Source organism: Danio rerio, chromosome 23 (genome assembly GCF_052040795.2).
Source record: "Danio rerio strain M-AB ecotype USA chromosome 23, GRCz13ab, whole genome shotgun sequence".
NCBI classification, from domain to species: Eukaryota; Metazoa; Chordata; class Actinopteri; order Cypriniformes; family Danionidae; genus Danio; species Danio rerio.
Window position 1 is genome coordinate 12,726,201 of NC_141043.1, and position 18,410 is coordinate 12,744,610.

Genomic DNA, 18,410 nt, shown 5'->3' on the forward strand with positions numbered 1-18,410 from the left:
ATTTATTTTTGGAAAACTAACGGTAATTAAAATACAGAAATTTACCTAAAGTAAAGAGCATTAAATGACAGAAATTAAGTTTAATTTAAATAAATAAAATAATCAATACATAAATAAAAATAAATATGCAAATAAATGTATATAAAAATCCACAAATTCCTGCATGAATAAATATAGAAATAATGAATAGTGTGGGCTGGTAAATATTTAAATAAATTACATGAATGTTAGGGGAATAAGAAAATGCTAAACTAAAGGTTTATTTTACCCCGTTTTAATTGTTTATTCATTCATTCTTATTGGCATGTTGACCTGAGGAAAAGTAACTACGAAACTATGTTCAAGAAATTAATAAACGTTTGAAGAGAGGGAAATAAACTTTCACTTTCCCCCAACATTTGTGTAATTTTATATACATTTTACATACTTTAATTTTTTTCTTTGCATATTTATTTATTTAAGGTTTTATTGATTTTTTACTCATTTATTTATATATTTGAGTATTTATTTATTTGTTGTTTTTGCCAAGTGTTGTCCTCCACATTAGTTGATCGTTAGAAAATGTTGCAATAATTTTTTTGACTGGGTTCTGGTAATTGACAGCCTCTCCTAAGGACGTTGAGCTGAGGAAATTAAAATTAATAAATGTTAAAAAGGTGGAAAAAAATTACTTTCAATTTAGCATTTTCTTATTCCATCAACATTCTGTAATTTATTTAATAATTTTTCTGCCCGCACAATAATTATTTATTTATGTATGCAGGGATTTGTGGATTTTATATATACATAATTTATTTATTTGCATATTTATTTATTTATTTATTGTTTTATTTATGCATAGATTTATTTACTCATTCATTTATATTTTTGTGTATTTATTTATTTATTTATTGTTTTTGCAGGTTTCCTCGTCTAGGAATCATTACAATTAACAATTTAATTTAATTGCATTGCACTTTGAAATGTTTTAGGAAAATTAAGAAAGTGGGAGTTTTATTTTATTTCTTGCAATTAATCTCCAGTTTGACAGATGGCGCTGGACGCAGCTCATGTCATCGCTTCAAGCGCAGAGGAAGAAAATCGACAAAACGCGGGTTAAAACATCACAACAACAATCTTCACAGCGAGTTTGATTTATGTAAAGTAATGGCATCCAAGAAGCCCTTAAATATACGTAAAGTTGAGAAAACGGCGTCAAGTGACTCAAAAAAGTAAGCGTCCATACATTAATTTATGTCATCAGTCCGTTATGTAACGTTATCCTGTTTAATGTATATAAAGTGTCTTGTTTACTTATTTGTGTTATCTTATATTGTGTATTATTATCAATTGTGAAACACATTTTTGGTCTTGCAAAATTAAATACTTTAAAATGAATCAAAATATATCAAAACAAAAAAAATGCAAATAATTTATGTTGATATAGTCATGGCAAAATTGTACAGCTTTTATTACTATAAGTTAGTATTTCTTATTAACTGTAATAACTAAAGAAATAACAAACCGTTTTTTGTTGTTTTCCCTAATCGAAATTGTGATTTTAGTGTTAATAAAACAAACATGCATGGTCAACCATTTATGTTAATCATGGTTAACACATTGTACACTAACCATAGTTTAACCATGGCATTTGTTGTAAAACAAATGTGGTAATACAAATGATAATTAATGTGCTTTCAAACATGGTTAGTACACTTATACTATAATAAACCATGGACAAATGACCTCACATCAGTGTTAATTTAATTTAATTGATAATTCTCGCATATCAGTTATGATTTATGCAGATTTTCAGACAGCCTCTATTTTTCAGCTTATCCACTGAAAATGAAGCCAGCAACGGAAATAACAGTGGTGCAAGGAGGAAAACCAAAAGTAAGAGCTTGACCTTTAACATTTATTAACTCTTCAGTGTTATACTGACAGCCATATCAGATTTATTTTATTTGTTTTTCGCTTCAGCTACAGTTGTAAAATCCAGATACATGCAAACTGAAACAAAGGCTCCTGTCAAGGTAAATAACCATAGAATAACTTGAAAAAGCTGTGCATTCATTATTTCTCCTCAGTAATGATGTCTTTTGATATCTTTATTGCTGGATTTCTTTTTAGGGGTTTTATAATAATGCTTAAAATAATATCATATGTGCTGCAGAGTGTTTTACAGCAGCAGTCAACACTGAAGCCACCCAAACCTTCTTCTCCCAGAGTAAACAACACACGAAAGACAAAAGATAGCGTACTATCCAGACGTACAATGGGCATAGATTCTACCTGTGAGTGTTTGGTGTACTTTTTAGATTTTGGACATTATATATTGCATTTCTGCATCTATAGGATGTTTAACAATACGATTTTTCTATCTTGTTTTCACTCAGTGGTTTCCAGTCTCCTGGAATCCTCCAATTTGGGAGGAAGTGTCTTTCAGTCCACTGTTTTGGATGGCCACTGCATACGTCCAGATTTTGATGTCTCTGTCATTAAAGGTGTGGTACTTGTCTAGTCTGTATTGTGATATAAAATTAATATTTAACATATGCTCACTGTTATGGAACAAAATCAATGCCAAAAGTATTGAATTAAAAAGATTGTTGAAAAACACCAACTGAAAAAATAATAAGTGCTTGCATTTTAATGACTTTAATTCCAGGGTTTGTATTTTTGGGTCCTGCAATTTAACATATCTGTTTATTTAAGTTGTGAATATTTCAACGAAAAATATTTCAAACACGTTTTCATACTTATAAATTCAATAATTCATATTCAGTATACAGATTTCACTTACAAAATATTCAATCCCCTTGAAAAATACGATGTATAATATTCAAAAGGCAATTTTCAGTTAACTTTATTTCAGTTTAAATATTTGCTTCCATAAATTCAGTGGTTCAAATTCGACTGTTAAAATTCAACATTACATTTGGGACTGCAGGAAAAGCAATAGATTGTTTAATAGCAGGTGGAGATGGAATAATTTAAGATTTTTAACCCAGTAAATAGGCAAGAAATAAGCTAATAAAGGCACAAAAGTAGCATTTAATATTAATATCAATGTCTTGGCCATTATAAGTAATAAAAGGCGTATGAGTAAAATGAGTAAATTATGTTTTGGTCATCTATATTTGCCCTTATGTAATGGAAGCCAGCTGGTGATTGCATAAACCTCACTCCTCTGATCCAGCGATAGACGTTGTTCTGCAATCTTTAGCCTCCTCGCCGGCTCGTGCCTTGCTCAGACCGGTGGGGCTACATTCACATAAACCGTCTTTTGACAAATATGATGTTTCACATTCTCTATCTTTAATAACTTTTTCTTCCATAGACGTAAAGTATTATATTGACAGCTAAAGAATATAAACGTAAGAGAAACAGCAGAGGAAATATTATAATAATACAAAATAGGTAAACATAATTGCCAGGGCTAAGAACAATTAAGAACAAAGATATGTAAAACCAGAGAGATTTTATGAGAATTTCACACAAAACAGTTTATTTGGACATGGCTATGATTTAAGGTTGGGCATCGATAAGATGATGGGACGTAATTTAAAATAATTCAACAAAACGTGCTGATGCATTAAAGGTGCAACTGTCAGTTATTCATACAGAACCATCTAATAAATGGCATAACAAACTATAAGAGTTTATTAGACTATGAAGTGTTTGCGCTGTTTAAATGCAGCTATGTCAGGATTGGCATAGGCTATATATTTTCATTATTGTCTCAGCCAATTATAAGTAACAAAATGAGTGGCCTGTGGTTTGATTATAGGCTATCATAACTGACTTTAATTTGTTTTCCGTATAAAATAAGAAAACCCTTATTTGAAAAGTTTTTACAGTACTCTTAATTACTTTTCAACTACCGTTTGTATTTTATAATTACAAATGTTGATCTTTTTTGCAGTTATTAAACATCTAAACTTAAATTAAACTGGTTTAAATTTAATATTGTTGTCGCTTCAGCTAATTTCATAAGATTAATGTTTAGAATGCGTGGTTTGACATGCGTGGTTCCTGCAAAGCAGCTTAGTGTTCATGGGGTTATTACTGAGCTATAATCGCCATCTACTGGCAGAGAATGAATTTGCTAATTTTTTCTATCAACTCAATTCTACAAGTGTGATTTATGATTTTTACAAAGTAAAGCCATTATGTTTTTATTTTATATATTTGAGATGATCATATTTAAATAAACAATTGCTAATGGTAGCTAATATTGTCTTTTTTCTTGTTTAAAAAAAATGAGTATAAAATCTGCATTTTTTCTTTCTATGACAAAGTCAATGGTTTAGGATTTTGGATGCATTATTGCTAAATGAGTGTTGGATACTCAAAATATAAGCTTACAATAGTTAAATCAATTACTAGACTATATTATCAGAAATGACAGATGTAAAAAGCCATTAATGTTCATCATTCTTTTTACAATTATACAAGCAACATTTTGCAACGACAGCTACACTTTCAGAAACAGTAAACAGCGAGGTGTTATTCACATACAGTAGTCTCAAGCATGAAATATGTCATGATTTATATAATAATGGCAACACTCTTGTATTCTTATGCTTGGCCATTATGGCATAGAGTAATGTCACGGCTTTCACTTTTCACATTCATAATTATGCACAAGCCCACATATCATCTGAAACTTCGGAAGAATTCCTATCATATAATGGCAGCCATCCAGCATCTCTTAACCAGTTTGACGTGCAGTGCTGACTCTGACCGGCCACCAGAGCTTGCGGCCACTCCATTCGCCTTTGTCACGTGCAAGCCGCACAGTACTAGTATAAAAACACCAATCATTTCATTCATTCATTCATTCATTCATTCATTCATTCATCAATTCTCAATATAATACTTTACCTCTCTGGAAGAAAGAGTTATTAAAGAAAGAGAATGTGTAACATCATGTTTGTCAAAAGACAGTTTATGTGAATGTAACCCCACCAGTCCGAGCAGGGCACGAGCCGGCGAGGAGGCTAAAGAATGCATAACTATCGCTGGATCAGAGGAGTGAGGTTTATACGATCACCAGCTAGCTTCCGTTACATAAGGGCAAATATAGACGACCAAAACATCATTTACTTATTTTTCTCACTCTTCTTTTATTACTTTTAATGGCCAAGACATTGATATTAATATTCAATGCAACTTTTGTCCCTTTATCAGTTTTTTTCTTGCCTATTTACTGGGTTAAAAATCTCAAATTATTTAATCTCCACCTGCTGGTAATAGAGCAGCTGGCGATCTTCAATCTGCAATCTATTGCTTTTTCTGCAGTTCCTGGATGTAATGTTGAATTTTAACAGTCGAATTTGAACCACTGAATTTATGGAAGCGAATATTTGAACTTAATTAAAATTAACTGAAAATTGCCTTTTGAATATTATACATCGTATTTTTAAAGAGTATTGAATATTTCTTAAGTGAAATCTGTAAATTGAATATGAATTATTGAATTCATAAGTATGAAAATGTGTTTGAAATATTTTTCGTTGAAATATTCACAGCTTAAATAAACAGATATGTTAAATTGCAGGACCTAAAAATACAAACCCTGGAATTCAAGTCATTAAAATGCAAGCACTTGTTAATTCGGTGTATTATTTTTTTCAGTTTGTGTTATTCAACAATATTTTTAATTCAATACTTTTGGCATTGATTTTGTTCACACTGAATCACACTGAACTGAGCTAAACTGAACTGAACTTAAACACTAAAACCTGAACTACACTGTCTGTGTTTTGCAGATAAAGTTCCACCACCGAGCACAGCGGACCCCAAGAATGAAGATCGGGACATTGGGATGGAGACATTTTTATTGGCCTTTATCACTGCTAATGTATGATTATTATTTATTTTTAAAACTCTTTATTTTCATTTTCATTGAAAAAATCTTCATACATACAGTACCGCCTAAATCAGTGGTGTCTAAACTCGGTCCTGGAGGGCCGGTGTCCTTCATATTTTAGTTCCAACCCCAATTCAGCACACCTGAACCAGCTAATCAAGCTCTTTCTAGGTATACTAGACTTCCAGGTAGGTGTGTTGGAGGAAGTTTGAGCTAAACTATGCAGGACACCGGCCCTAAAGGAGCGAGTTTAGACACCACTGGCCTAAATCCTTACAAGAAAGAAATGGACCATATATCAGAATTCTCTTGGAAGTACTCATAGTGAACTCTATCTCACACCCCACCAATCTAATATTGATCAAAGGATGAGGAATAACATTTACAATCATAATTTGGAACGGCCTGGGACAAAAATAAAAAATTTAAGCAAGGTGTACATGGACAATGAAACCATAAGAGACATAAAATAATTATAAGATATTTATAAAATAATGAAATTATAGCATAGCTATTGAAAATGAGAAGACTTTTATTGTTAAAATTCATCGATCAGATGTCACATTTTTATCACGCTAAATTTACATATAAAATTTACCTATAAATATTTAATGTTGTTTAGGTATTAATTAAGGTTGATTATTATATATTGGTATTTATTTTGTTCTGATATTTAAGGTTTTATAACATGGGATATTTTACATTGACTTACTATAATTTTCTCCAAAATAAGTGCACTTGTGAACACAAAATGTTCTTATTTGGAACTTTTCTGAAACAATTAATAGTTAATATGTTTGAAGTGCTGCCTTAATTTTTTTATTGAGCTGCTTTTTTATAATTATGTAGATTAATGTACTCACAAATATATATCCTGTCATAACAAACATTTTATATGTGATATTGGACCAGAAAGGTAAGCCACAGTGCGATCTGGAAAATTCTAATCAATAATAAATGATAAACCTTATAAAGATGTTGGTCAGTTGTATGCTTTTGTTGATCTCATCTGGTCAAATTAATTCAACTTAGTTATTAATGTTCATTTTTAAACCACATTACCTATAACGTTGTGCAGAAATGTCCACCAATAAAAGAGTCACAGCAAGCAAAAATCAGCTTAAAATTATGTTATCAAATTCTCACCTCAAGTTATGTTATCAGGTTTCCTTACATTCTAACAATACTCTAAAATTTTCTGAAATAATTGTTTCATCTTCTTTAATTAGATGGTGTCAATTGCATTGCCCCATAGAATTGTAATTCTTTCTTCTCAATTAACTCTTGTGTACTGTTCAAATTGACTATACTTTTATTATGTTTGTGGGTGTTTTTGTCCCATTGACTTTTATTATAACATTTTTTAATTGCAAAGCCTTGACACCATGTAATTAAGCATTCTTGATTATTGATGTTTTTCCCTGTTGAGAAGAGGTAAAACTTTGCATTTTTACTGTTGATCATAAGTTAGCAACATTAACCTTGTGCAAAACAGATTCTGACTTTTATATGCAGTTCCATGGATTAAAACGGCAAATTATAGAATGCATGCATAATTACTCTTACTATGTTTACTATGGCCTGATAGCTGAGCTGCTTAATTTTATTTACTCATACATATCAAGGTAGGTGCGCAAAGATCCCTCTCATACACTCACACACAACATAAAAAACATATAATTTTTATTCGGAAACAAAGCTTTTTTTTGCACTGCAACTAATCATCAACGAAAAAAGTTTTTAACCTTTTTCACAACCAGAAAACCACCAATCTAGAATGAATGATTATATGGTGTCATGGCTGTGCAATCAAAAAATGTCATTATAATGGATTTCAATGGGGCAAAAACAGCCACCAACATAACGAAAGAGTAGTAAATTTACCCAGAGTGTATTGTTGAATTATTGAAAAAATAATTTTCCCAAAATATGTGTCAAAATCAGGTTTGTCACCAAAAATCATTTAATTTGCTGAAACAGAAAGTTGTGACCAAATTAAGACTCAAAATCATCCCAGAGTGGATGAAAACATCCTTAACAGCAGACAAGGATTGAGATGTTAAGTTTGTTCGTTTCAGTGTGTTTCCGTCCTAGTACTATATTTTGTGCTGAAAATTCATATTTAAAGCTGTCAGTTGTTCATGTTTTTTGTTTCATTGTCTAGATGGAGCATAGTAACCGGAAACTGAGAGAGGAGGCAGAGAAGAATATTCTGACCGTGATGCAGAAAGAGCAGCAGCAACACACAGAAGTAAACCCCAAGAAGCGTCAGTATCTGCTGCTGCAAAAGCAGAAAGAGCTCAACAGTTTACTGGACTTACAGGTCATTTTCAAATATTTAACATGTTCTTAAAGGAATAGTTCACCCAAGAATATAAATGTATCCTGGCTCTTCAATAATTTTGTCGGTGGTACAGAATGTCCGCAGGGTCTTAAAAAGTGTTAAAAATTGATGAATCAATTGAGAGAACTTTAAGGCACTTAAAAAGTTTCAAAAAGTCTCAAATGCTTTTTTACAAGGTATTACATTTTATATCAGTATGCTAAAGTTGACTGAATTTAATCTGCGACTATTAAGATGTTGTGTAGTTTATGAAATCAAAAAATCCTGCTGGATTTGACATCACACTGCTTTGTTTACTGTAAACAAGGCAACACTTTTATTCCTGCTGTTGTAGGCACGACCTCCTGTATTAGCATTTTTATTCATTTAATTGTTCATTTATTTATTTTCTACCGCTTTTCCGGGGCCGGGTCGCGGGGGCAGCAGTCTTAGTAGAGAACCCCAGACCTCCATCTCCCCAGACTCTTCCTCCAGCTCCTCTAGGGGGATCCTGAGACATAGGCCCCTCAGCATGTCCTGGGACTTCCCTGAGGCCTTTTCCTGGTGGGACATGCCTGGAACACTTCCCTAGGTAGGCGTCCAGAAGGCATCTGAAACAGATGCCCGAGCCACCTCAGCTGACTTCTCTCGATGTGGAGCAGCAGCACCTCACTCCTCCCGGGTGTCAGAGCTCCTTACCCTATCCATTACTGTTCGCCCTACCACCCTGCGAAGGAAACTCATTTCGGCTGCTTGTATCCGAGATCTTGTCCTTGCGGTCATGACTATAGGTGACAGTAGGAATGTAGATTGACTGGTAAATCGAAAGCTTTAGGCTCAGCTCCTTCTTTACCACAACGGACCGGTTCATCAACCTCATTACTGCTACCACTGCACAAGTCCGCCTGTCAATCTCACGTTTTATTCTTCCCTTCCTCGTGAACAAAACCCCAGGAAACTTGAACTTCTCCACTTGGGGTAAGGACTTTCCTTCAACCTGGAGATAGCAAACCACCTTTTTCCGGTGGAGCACCATGGCCTCGGACTTAGAGGTGCTGATTCTCATCCCAGCCGCGTCACACTTGGTATATGAATTATGACTTAATTTAGGATTAGTTTCTTACAATCAGTATTTAATAAATGTATTAAGTTAAATTGTCGCCAATGTTACCACTGAGTCCTAAAGTGGCAATGACATCTTAATTTATGGAAAGTATCACTTTCCGATTCCAGTATATACCCTGTGGTAAGTGACACTGCCAAAAGCACATACATTGTAAAAGTAATCCATGCAATGCCAGGGGCTTAAAGCATGTCTTATGAACTGGATCAATGTGTTTTTGTAAAAAAAAAAAAGAACAAAAAAGGATTTGTATTATCATTTTTTAAATATATATATAAACCCCAATTAATAAATGCCCAATACACATTCTCTACAACTTCTTGCTTGACCTGTGTTACCTCACGCGTTCATAGAGTAATCTCCAGTGAGAGTAGACTAACAAGAATAACTGAGTGCAGGTAACTAATCGTTACCAAAAAATGTGTTTATGGGTATTTTTTCGTACAAAATTGCATAAAGGTGCCAACTGATCTGTTTGTTCATCCTCAGAAACAAAAACTGGTGCGTATGCTACCTTTTAGTTTTGACCATTTTCAAGAATTTTGAGCAAAACCATGATAATATTGGCATCTGCGATCATTTTGGTCACTACAATCGTGATATGAAATTTTCATACCATTATCTCTAAAGTACTTCGGGGTCTTAAAAAGCTTTTAAAGTTAAATAATGATAATGATTAATCAATTTAGAGAAATTTAAGGCCCTTAAAAAATATTAGAAAGACTTTAATGCTTTTTTTACAAGGTATTACATTTTATATCAGTATGCTAAAGTTTGTCTGAATTAATAATTTTGGTCACTACAATTGTGATATGAAATTTTCATACCATTAACTCTAAAGTCCTTCATTATGCATCATATATCGAGTCAGAGGTTAGCCAAGACGTTTCAAGAACATCCACTAACCCCCTTGTGGCGAATAGGTCAGTTTTATGACAGATTTATGTACTTTTAAAGGTTCAAAAAAGGTCCTCTACACAACACCATCATACAGCATTGAAGAACCAGAATAAAATGTAAAACTACTACAGATAAAAATCATATACACTAAGAATGTTTGGTCACACTTTATTATGTTGGTCTGTTTGTTACATTGCATTTACATGTCAACTAATTTCCATTAGATTATAAGTAGATTGTTAGGTTGGGGTTGGGTTTAGTTTTAGTTGACATGTACTTGCAAAGTTTCTTATAGTCAGTTAAATGTCTGTTGAAGGAGCAGTATCAACAAATAATAAACAGACCTCCTACTAATACTCAAATGGAACGTCAAAATAAAGTGTTACCGAATGTTTTGAGGTTGAGTTAATTATTGGGTAATAGTAATTTTGGAGTGTATTATTTCTTTGATCTCTTCATGTTAACCCATCTCACCTTGACTGACGACACTATTTATGCAGATTGAGGCTTTAACTCCTGTTGCTGCTGAGGCAAACACATTTGCAGAGGAGTACAAGTCATTCGCCACAGCCATTGATGCCACCAGACACAAGCTTCCTGTGAAAGACGTGCACATTGGAGAGGACGCAGGGCAGTTTTTAGGTGAGGTTTTATTTTAAAAGAATCCTACAGTAATGTAGATATCACTTCATGGTGTAAATCAGTGCAGTTCTGATGTTACCATTTTTTGTTATGGTTATATTAAATATTTGACATGTTTTAATATCAGAAGTTTATAAGGTACAGTATGTAAGTTCATGACTCTTCTAAAGCATAAAAATTCCATAATATGTTTGCAGATATTTAAGAAACATACAAAGTTAACATTCTTGTTTATCTGAAAAACTATGCTGAAGTCAAATATTCTGCTTTGAAAATGTATGTTACGTGCCAGACTATCTGTTTTTATTTTGGTTCTTTTAACCCGGCTACTGCCACTTTAGCCAATTATATTTCAGCACCCCGGGTTACCTTCATGGAAAACAGTGTATTTCATTAATTTAGTCAGGTAGGCTCTTAAAGTTTGCATCTGTGACCAAAATGCTACCTCCGGTGGACAGTAGCAGACTCTAAAATGAGACGCAGATTCAGAGTTTCACATGAGGTTATTAATTAGAAAATAATATAAATATTACAAAGGTAAACATTAGGCGAGCAGGTTACATTGTAATCACAGGTCCTAACAACATGCTTTGTGAAGAGATTTGCAGTGATAAACAATTGGGCTGTTTGCACCAGACGAAACATGACAGAAATTTAAATAGACATTGAGAAGCACAGAATAGTGCACTTACTGCACTCCAACGAAATGGTAACATTATTATATGTACCAGGGGTGATAGCGTTCCGGCACCACGCCGGATTTCCGGCGTACTGTGGCTGCGGGTAGGGTTGTGACGGTGAGGAAATTTCCCCACCGGTTAATCGACATGTGACAACACCGGTAATACCGGTATCACCGTGGGAGTGGGCATTTTTTCATTTCCTCTTTTTTCTGATTTTAAATAGCTTATAAATGCGTGCGTATAATACTTTCACTTTCAGTTTTGCGGGAGTTGCCAATCCGGTGTCAATTGTTTGAATGGACGGAAAGGAAACTACAAAAAAAATCCCTGTTATTAAACAAAACATAACTTTTATTTAGGCCTACATAACGAATAAAACACAACACTGCTACAGGCTGAAAAAACTGTGTAAGTTTGAACCATACAAATAACAACCATAAACGCCTATGTTATATATTAACAGCTTAGTCCTTATGAACAATCCGTTTATAAAATACATTATTAACGAATTTAGGCTATTGAAGAATAAACCGAATATGAAATATGATCCTTGCATAATAATCACAACTAAACAAGCGAGCACTCATTTTATAATTAAACTATATGAAAAAAAATTAAGAATTGAAACATTATGTAAAAAATCAAAGGGCAGGCTAAATAAAAGCGCCTCGTCAGAGCTAAACACCGCATGTGTCAGTTTACAGCTTCTGGAAAGATCAGACAACCTATACAGATCACACAATCTCAATAAACAACATGTAAATGTATAAATATTTCGATAAGTATTGTTATGGAATATTTATAACTAAATGATCTTGCTTTTTGGTTTTATCGATACAGCTTTGATCTCTCTTACAAGCGGCAGTTACAGGCGCAGCATAAGGGCGTCTCACACTGTCAGTGGCGGAATACACACAGCACTGCCAAGACGTTTTATTTTTATTTTATTTGTTGCAGATTTGCACGTTGTTCCTTTAAAAAAAAACTTTTATTTTTTAATTCTCTCAAGTTTAATGTTGTCTATCGAGTAACTATCGAGTCCCTCGGATTGGAGTTCAGTGCGAATTAAGACTATTGACCAACCGCCCTGTAAGTTTAAACACTACAGGTCCACAGCTCTGGTGTGGTATGAATTACACGTTTTAAATGACAGCGAGACATGCTACGTTTAGTTTTTATTGTAAAATATACATTATAACCCAGTACACGGTAAAATAATGTTTAGAATGGCTTGTCTATTGACGGCGTATAGCCGTTAATTAAATATGCTGAGCATATTTTCATTAAAATTAAAACACATTAATACAAATTAGCCACCCTTTGATTTTTTTTCGTTTACGTATATTTTTATCAAACGAAAAATGCAATAAATTGTTAATTTTTGTTTTCATTTTATTCGAAATAATAGGCCTATCATTTATAGGCTACACAACTTATAATGTACACACTGAGTGATTGATATTTGTTAACTTGGTTTGCTCTGAGTCAAAGTTCAGTTTGAAATAGTTTATTTTATTTTTAAGATCTAAGGTGAACTATCTGCTGCTGCTTTCAGTATTTGACAATAAATGTCATGTAAAATGGCATTCAAACTCACATTATTAGCATTTAACACTGAATAAAGCACATAAGGTGTACCAGAGGCGATCCTTGTCAGTTTTCTGTTTTTCAGCTGCAAGAAATAGAAGCAGTTTCTAATATATCAATTCCCTGTGTTGGTTAGGACAAAGGCTTATTTTAGTATGGAAAGTATTCCTTCTACTGCATGCCATTGCTTTCTGTCAATCTGTCTTTTTTTTTTGTCAATCTGCACTTGCGTGGACTCGTAAAAAAAAGATAGGGATGCACGATATATCAGCGGCCGTGTCGTTATCGGCCAATAAATGCAGTTTTTAAGATCATCGTTATCGATCTGATGTCTAAATTAGGCCGATATCTGTAAGCCGATAAATTATGTAATTTTACAGACCTGCCTGCCGCGCTCGCGTGGGCGGATCTTGTTCAGACTTGCCCAGTGCACTGTAATGGCGCTCTCCTCACACTTTTTATTCCTTTAAAGTCCGTCCTTTCTTCATGTGGTATTGCTGTGTGTTTGTAACGAGGAGACTGACACGGAGGGATCCATTATGCAGTATTTATTAATCACAACTTCCCTCAAACACACAATATGCACCGGAGTGCACACACACATCCACAGTAGTAGTATGGTTATCAAGACTGATGATGAACAGACCCAGAGTGAGTTACCAGGCATGAGTGGAAGGGAGTGAGCGAGAACCAGGATCCGTTATTCAGGCTTGGGTCAATGGCAGGCAGCAATGATCAGAGTCCGTATAACAGGCGTGGTTCGTGGACAGGCAGAGAAAGAGTCAGAGTCCATATAACAAGCGTGGGTCGTGGGCAGGCAGAAGGCGAAGCAAAGTAAGAGACAGGCTGGAGTCGTGCACAGGAGATCAGGCTGGAGATAACGCTCAGAAATGCTGGCCGGGGCTAAACAAGACTTCGCACTGAACGAGTGTTTGAGTGCGGCTTATAAGAGGTACGTGGGTCATTAGCCAGATTCCAATCAGGTTTATGCGCAATCAGTGTAGATGGATGACGTAATGCTAAAAGTTCGGAGATGGTGGCCTCTGCTGGCCAGCGAGGGGAGTTACTGGGACAGAGTCGGTGACAGCGTTAATAACTCCGTAAGTAACCATGTTCCTTATCATTGTAGATATGTTTGATTGAGTGTCATTGTGTATTTTGCTTTAAATTTTCACCTTAAGGAAAAATATTACATGTGTAAACCTTTCCTGCTTTGTCTCATTGTTGTGTTAGAAATAGCAGGGGAGATTCACTTATTACTCCAGGGCAAAATAATATTAGTTTCGGGGTGAACTCCTGTTTCTTTTCGTTGCAGCTGATGAATGAAAGAGGACACATGTAAATTGGTCCAAAATATTTACTACTTTCCGTGTGGTACAACAAATCACTTATTAAAGAGGGAACATCACAGAAAATAGTCTCATTGTGAAAAAAACGCTACTCTTCTCTCTCTCCCTCTCCGCTTCACACACACCCCAAACTGCAGCCCAGTCCCTTAAAGGACACGCACATTTTATAACTAGTGTAAACATAACGGTTGTTTGTAATCTGATCATTTTTTATTATCAACACGTTGCTTGCCATGTGTTGTTGATGTAAGATTGTATTATATTTGATCGGAATATTCATATTGGTTATAACGAACGCGCGTGAGAGCACACCACGCACGCACGCACGCACGCACGCACGCGCGCGCACACACACACACACACACACACACGCACACACACACACACACATTGGAGCACGGGGGAGAGGTGAGAGGTAAATCCAGTTAAAGGGGCTCCCAACTAGCCACTTATTCTGTCTTTATATTCTGCTCTGTGTTTGTCATAAAGTCAGCTCAATGAAGGTTTTGTATCAAAATCTGACTCTGATGGCAACTCTGCCTCTACAGTTAAGTGAAACTCACAGCGGTTTATCATAAACTTTTGACAGCAAGAACGAGCGCAGAAGCGGCTGTATTTAGCTGTTCACTGGTACGGTGCCTCTACACTGTCAAAACACCTCTAAAAAAGACTTTTTCAGACATGACATATTTGTACGTGTACATCACTGTTATTCAAGACGATTTGAGCTGGTTTCAGTCCTTAGCTCTTTCATTTTCATTTTATTTAAATTGATTTAACTTGCTTTTTAATTAAATCCCATTTTGTTATTTAACCTATTATTTTTATGTAACGGTCAAGTTGCATGTTAATTTACTATGAAGAAAAAGAAAAAAAAAATTTGCATGCTGATTTATGTGTAATTGTTAATATAGGTCTATAATCACCTTGCAATTTTTAAGTTATAACTTTTTTGCTTTGAGTATAGACTATTTGATTCATAAGAGCAGTTCAATCTTTTATGAAGTAGGGCTGTAACGATACACGATATAAAATCGAAATCGCGACACTCAGATCTACGATCCGGTGTCGCGGTGTGATAAGGGAGAATCGCGACACACCCCGTGACTACCTCTTCAATAACGTCACGCGTGCCTGCAAAAGTTGAGCTAATTAACACTTTTTTTCGTTCGACATTACAAGCACTGCTCCGTTTAAGCCCTCGCAATATTTAGCCGGGAGAGCTCGCACTGAGCTCTTAGTAAGGGACCGTCTGAATGTCAGGAATATCAAAAACAAAACCAACTTAACCCCGCTTGACAACGGACAACGCCAGAAACATTGCCAATGCTGTCAAAGCGGCCGGATTTTCAGCGCATATACGATGATTTGCTCACACTGTTAATGTGGCTGCGCAGAGAGGGATGGGCGTTCACCAGATGTCAGGTAACAGCTTAAACTTTTCTGTAACTGTGCTGTGCTCTTTGTGTTTGAACCTTTGAGAGTGCTGACTGACAGGTGCGCGATACGTGAGGTCAGAAAACACGACGAGGCTTTCAGTTAAGATGAACACAGTTTCTATAGTTATACTTTATTTAGAGATAAAGGTATATGGCTCTGCATACAATCACTCTATCTTGCTGGAGTTTATAGCCGTTTCGCTTTACTTCAGGACTCATTAATGCCGCTTTGAAGGTCTAATCGCTGTTTTAAGTTATCCAGAGCTGTATGAATATACAAATCTTGAATATCACAATAGTATTAAATATTACAATTGTAACGACACAGACAGCAACACTTATGCACAATCGATACCCAGCTGATTCAGTCGTTTCATAAGAGGACCGCGCCTCTTTTTTTTTTCCTTGTCAACATAAAGGCAGTGAGGTGCAAGGCATACTTAATTTGCGGGACAATAACGTGTAACCCGTGCCTACAGACGCATTTGCCAAAGAAGCATAATGGAAGAAGAATATTGCTGTTTGATATAGACCTGTTGATGCTAAACCAGCGCTTATGTTGACCTGGATAAACGCAACAAATAGGCTTTACTTTTTATTTTACAGCTTATATAAAGCATGTACGCAGATTAATGCAATATTATATTTAAACAACAAAACTGTTTACAAAAAGTCTACATATGCGCGCGTTGTTGCTGTCTTTTCATTATGCAGTGCGCGCACTTGAACCGCGAGTGAGAGAGAGGAAATCATAGGCTATATCAGGACATAATCTTTAAAATAATGATTTCTATTAAAAATTTAAAAAGGTTTTGTGATTATAATAATAACAGCGGGGCATTAAATAAAGGCATATTTTCCGTGGAGCGGGCAATTTGAGGAAGTCTGCGATTTTTATTTGACGGAAGAAAAAAACATTATTGGAAAAAAAAGCCTATGCCGGTTATTAAAAAGAATCAGTCAGTATTTTCGTTTTGTAATTTAAATTAATTAATTAAGTGAAAATTATTTAGGGCAGTCCTATTTATTTTATTCATTTTATTTAGATTACTCTGCTCTTCTGTGCTAAACACTGCAGGTGTGTGAAAATGCTCTGTTGTTCTGTTCCGCTATTAATATGCTAACATATAAAAATAAATCAGTATTTTAAAATGCAATATTTAATGTGTCAGACACAAAATAGACACGTCAATTTGTTTAATATAAAATTAATAGTAATCTGACCAGTTAACTGTTAATAACCGATTAATGAGCGGCGGTTGTCAGTTAGTAAAATTAACGAATTAGCTATTTAATTTACTTTTTCTATGTAAGAGAACTTGATTGAAAAAGAATTTTCAACATGCTTGAACCATCTACACAATGGAGTTTAGTTCTGTTTGGTTTTTCAACAGTATTTTGTTACAAAGAAAACAGAAGTGATATAGCTTTGGCTATTTATTTATTTTATATATGGCTATTTTTATTGTTAATAATTTGCATAGTTAATATTGTTCTTTGATGTTTAGTTTATATAGATTTTTCAAATGTTATTTAATAAAAAATTGTTTTAAAAATATTTTTTTCCCACCCCACACGAAAAAAAAAAAAAATCGTGATACGAACCGAATCGTGGGTTAAAAATTGTGATACGAACCGAATCGTGAGTTTGGTGTATTGTTACAGCCCTATTATGAAGTTTGCTGTTTAAGAATATAACATTTTGAAATATTTATAATTATCGACCTATACAAATCAGCTATCGGTCTCCAAGTCTGAAGAATTATCAGTTATTGGTATCGGGCAAAAAATCCTTATCGGTGCATCCCTTAAAAAAAAACTTGTTTGGACTCGTCATGCTGCGTTCACACCAGACGCGGAACGCGTGTCAAGCGAGTGATTTACATGTTTAGTCAATGCAAACGCGCGAATAGACATCCTGCGGCGCAATACGCGTGAATGATGCAAATTGCGCAGTTCGAATAGTGCGATACACGCGAATGGCGCGGCACGAATTGAGCGTTTTGCGCGTTCGATGCGCTTAACGCGCGTTTCACGCGAATCGCTCAAGTTCGAAAATCTGAACTTCAGCGGACATTCGCGCCACGTTAACCAATCAGGAGCTTGCTCTTGTGGGGCCGTGATTGTGACGTATCGCCTGTTGTCGGTGTCGGCTGGAGGATTTTCCCCCGGAACACCTACAACAGGCGATACATTACAGTTCATCAAACTGGGCTTGGCTCAGTCAGAAGCACCGCTGAAAGCCTCCATCATCCAGGTTCAGTTTTTGGAGTTTATGAACTCGCAGAGCTAGATGCACCTCTGAAAGGATGTAGTGGAGTCAGACACGACCCGTATTGATGCTGTTTTTCAGCCTTCATAAAACACATAAGCAATGTTATTTTCTTCATTAAATCCAAGTTAGCCATTTAGCAATGAATCTAGAGTCACCAGGCAGACAGAAGCCCTGTCCATCACACGAATCCGCGTCTGTTCTGAAGTGAATTTGACGCGCGAATGAAGCGAGT

The 18,410-nt window shown here is 35.1% G+C and overlaps 1 protein-coding gene across 2 annotated transcripts in view; it reads left to right on the top strand.

Annotated features, from left to right (window-relative positions):
• Positions 1–1,079: 1,079 nt before the first annotated feature.
• The window catches only part of haus8 (HAUS augmin like complex subunit 8), a 33,421-nt gene continuing 16,090 nt past the window's right edge, over positions 1,080–18,410 (top strand). Inside the window, exons 1-9 of one of the 2 annotated variants that reach the window (XR_015523272.1) lie at positions 1,080–1,211; positions 1,814–1,875; positions 1,963–2,015; positions 2,156–2,276; positions 2,379–2,486; positions 5,757–5,848; positions 8,022–8,180; positions 10,704–13,277; positions 13,369–15,324. Coding sequence is in view for 1 of the 2 variants with exons in the window: in XM_087306679.1 (XP_087162805.1) it covers positions 1,147–1,211; positions 1,814–1,875; positions 1,963–2,015; positions 2,156–2,276; positions 2,379–2,486; positions 5,757–5,848; positions 8,022–8,180; positions 10,704–10,845 (802 nt within the window). In the remaining variant the exon portion in view is untranslated. Of the gene's footprint in view, positions 1,212–1,813; positions 1,876–1,962; positions 2,016–2,155; positions 2,277–2,378; positions 2,487–5,756; positions 5,849–8,021; positions 8,181–10,703; positions 13,278–13,368; positions 15,325–18,410 lie in introns of those variants that run through there. The other variant, XM_087306679.1, reaches the window with a different exon arrangement.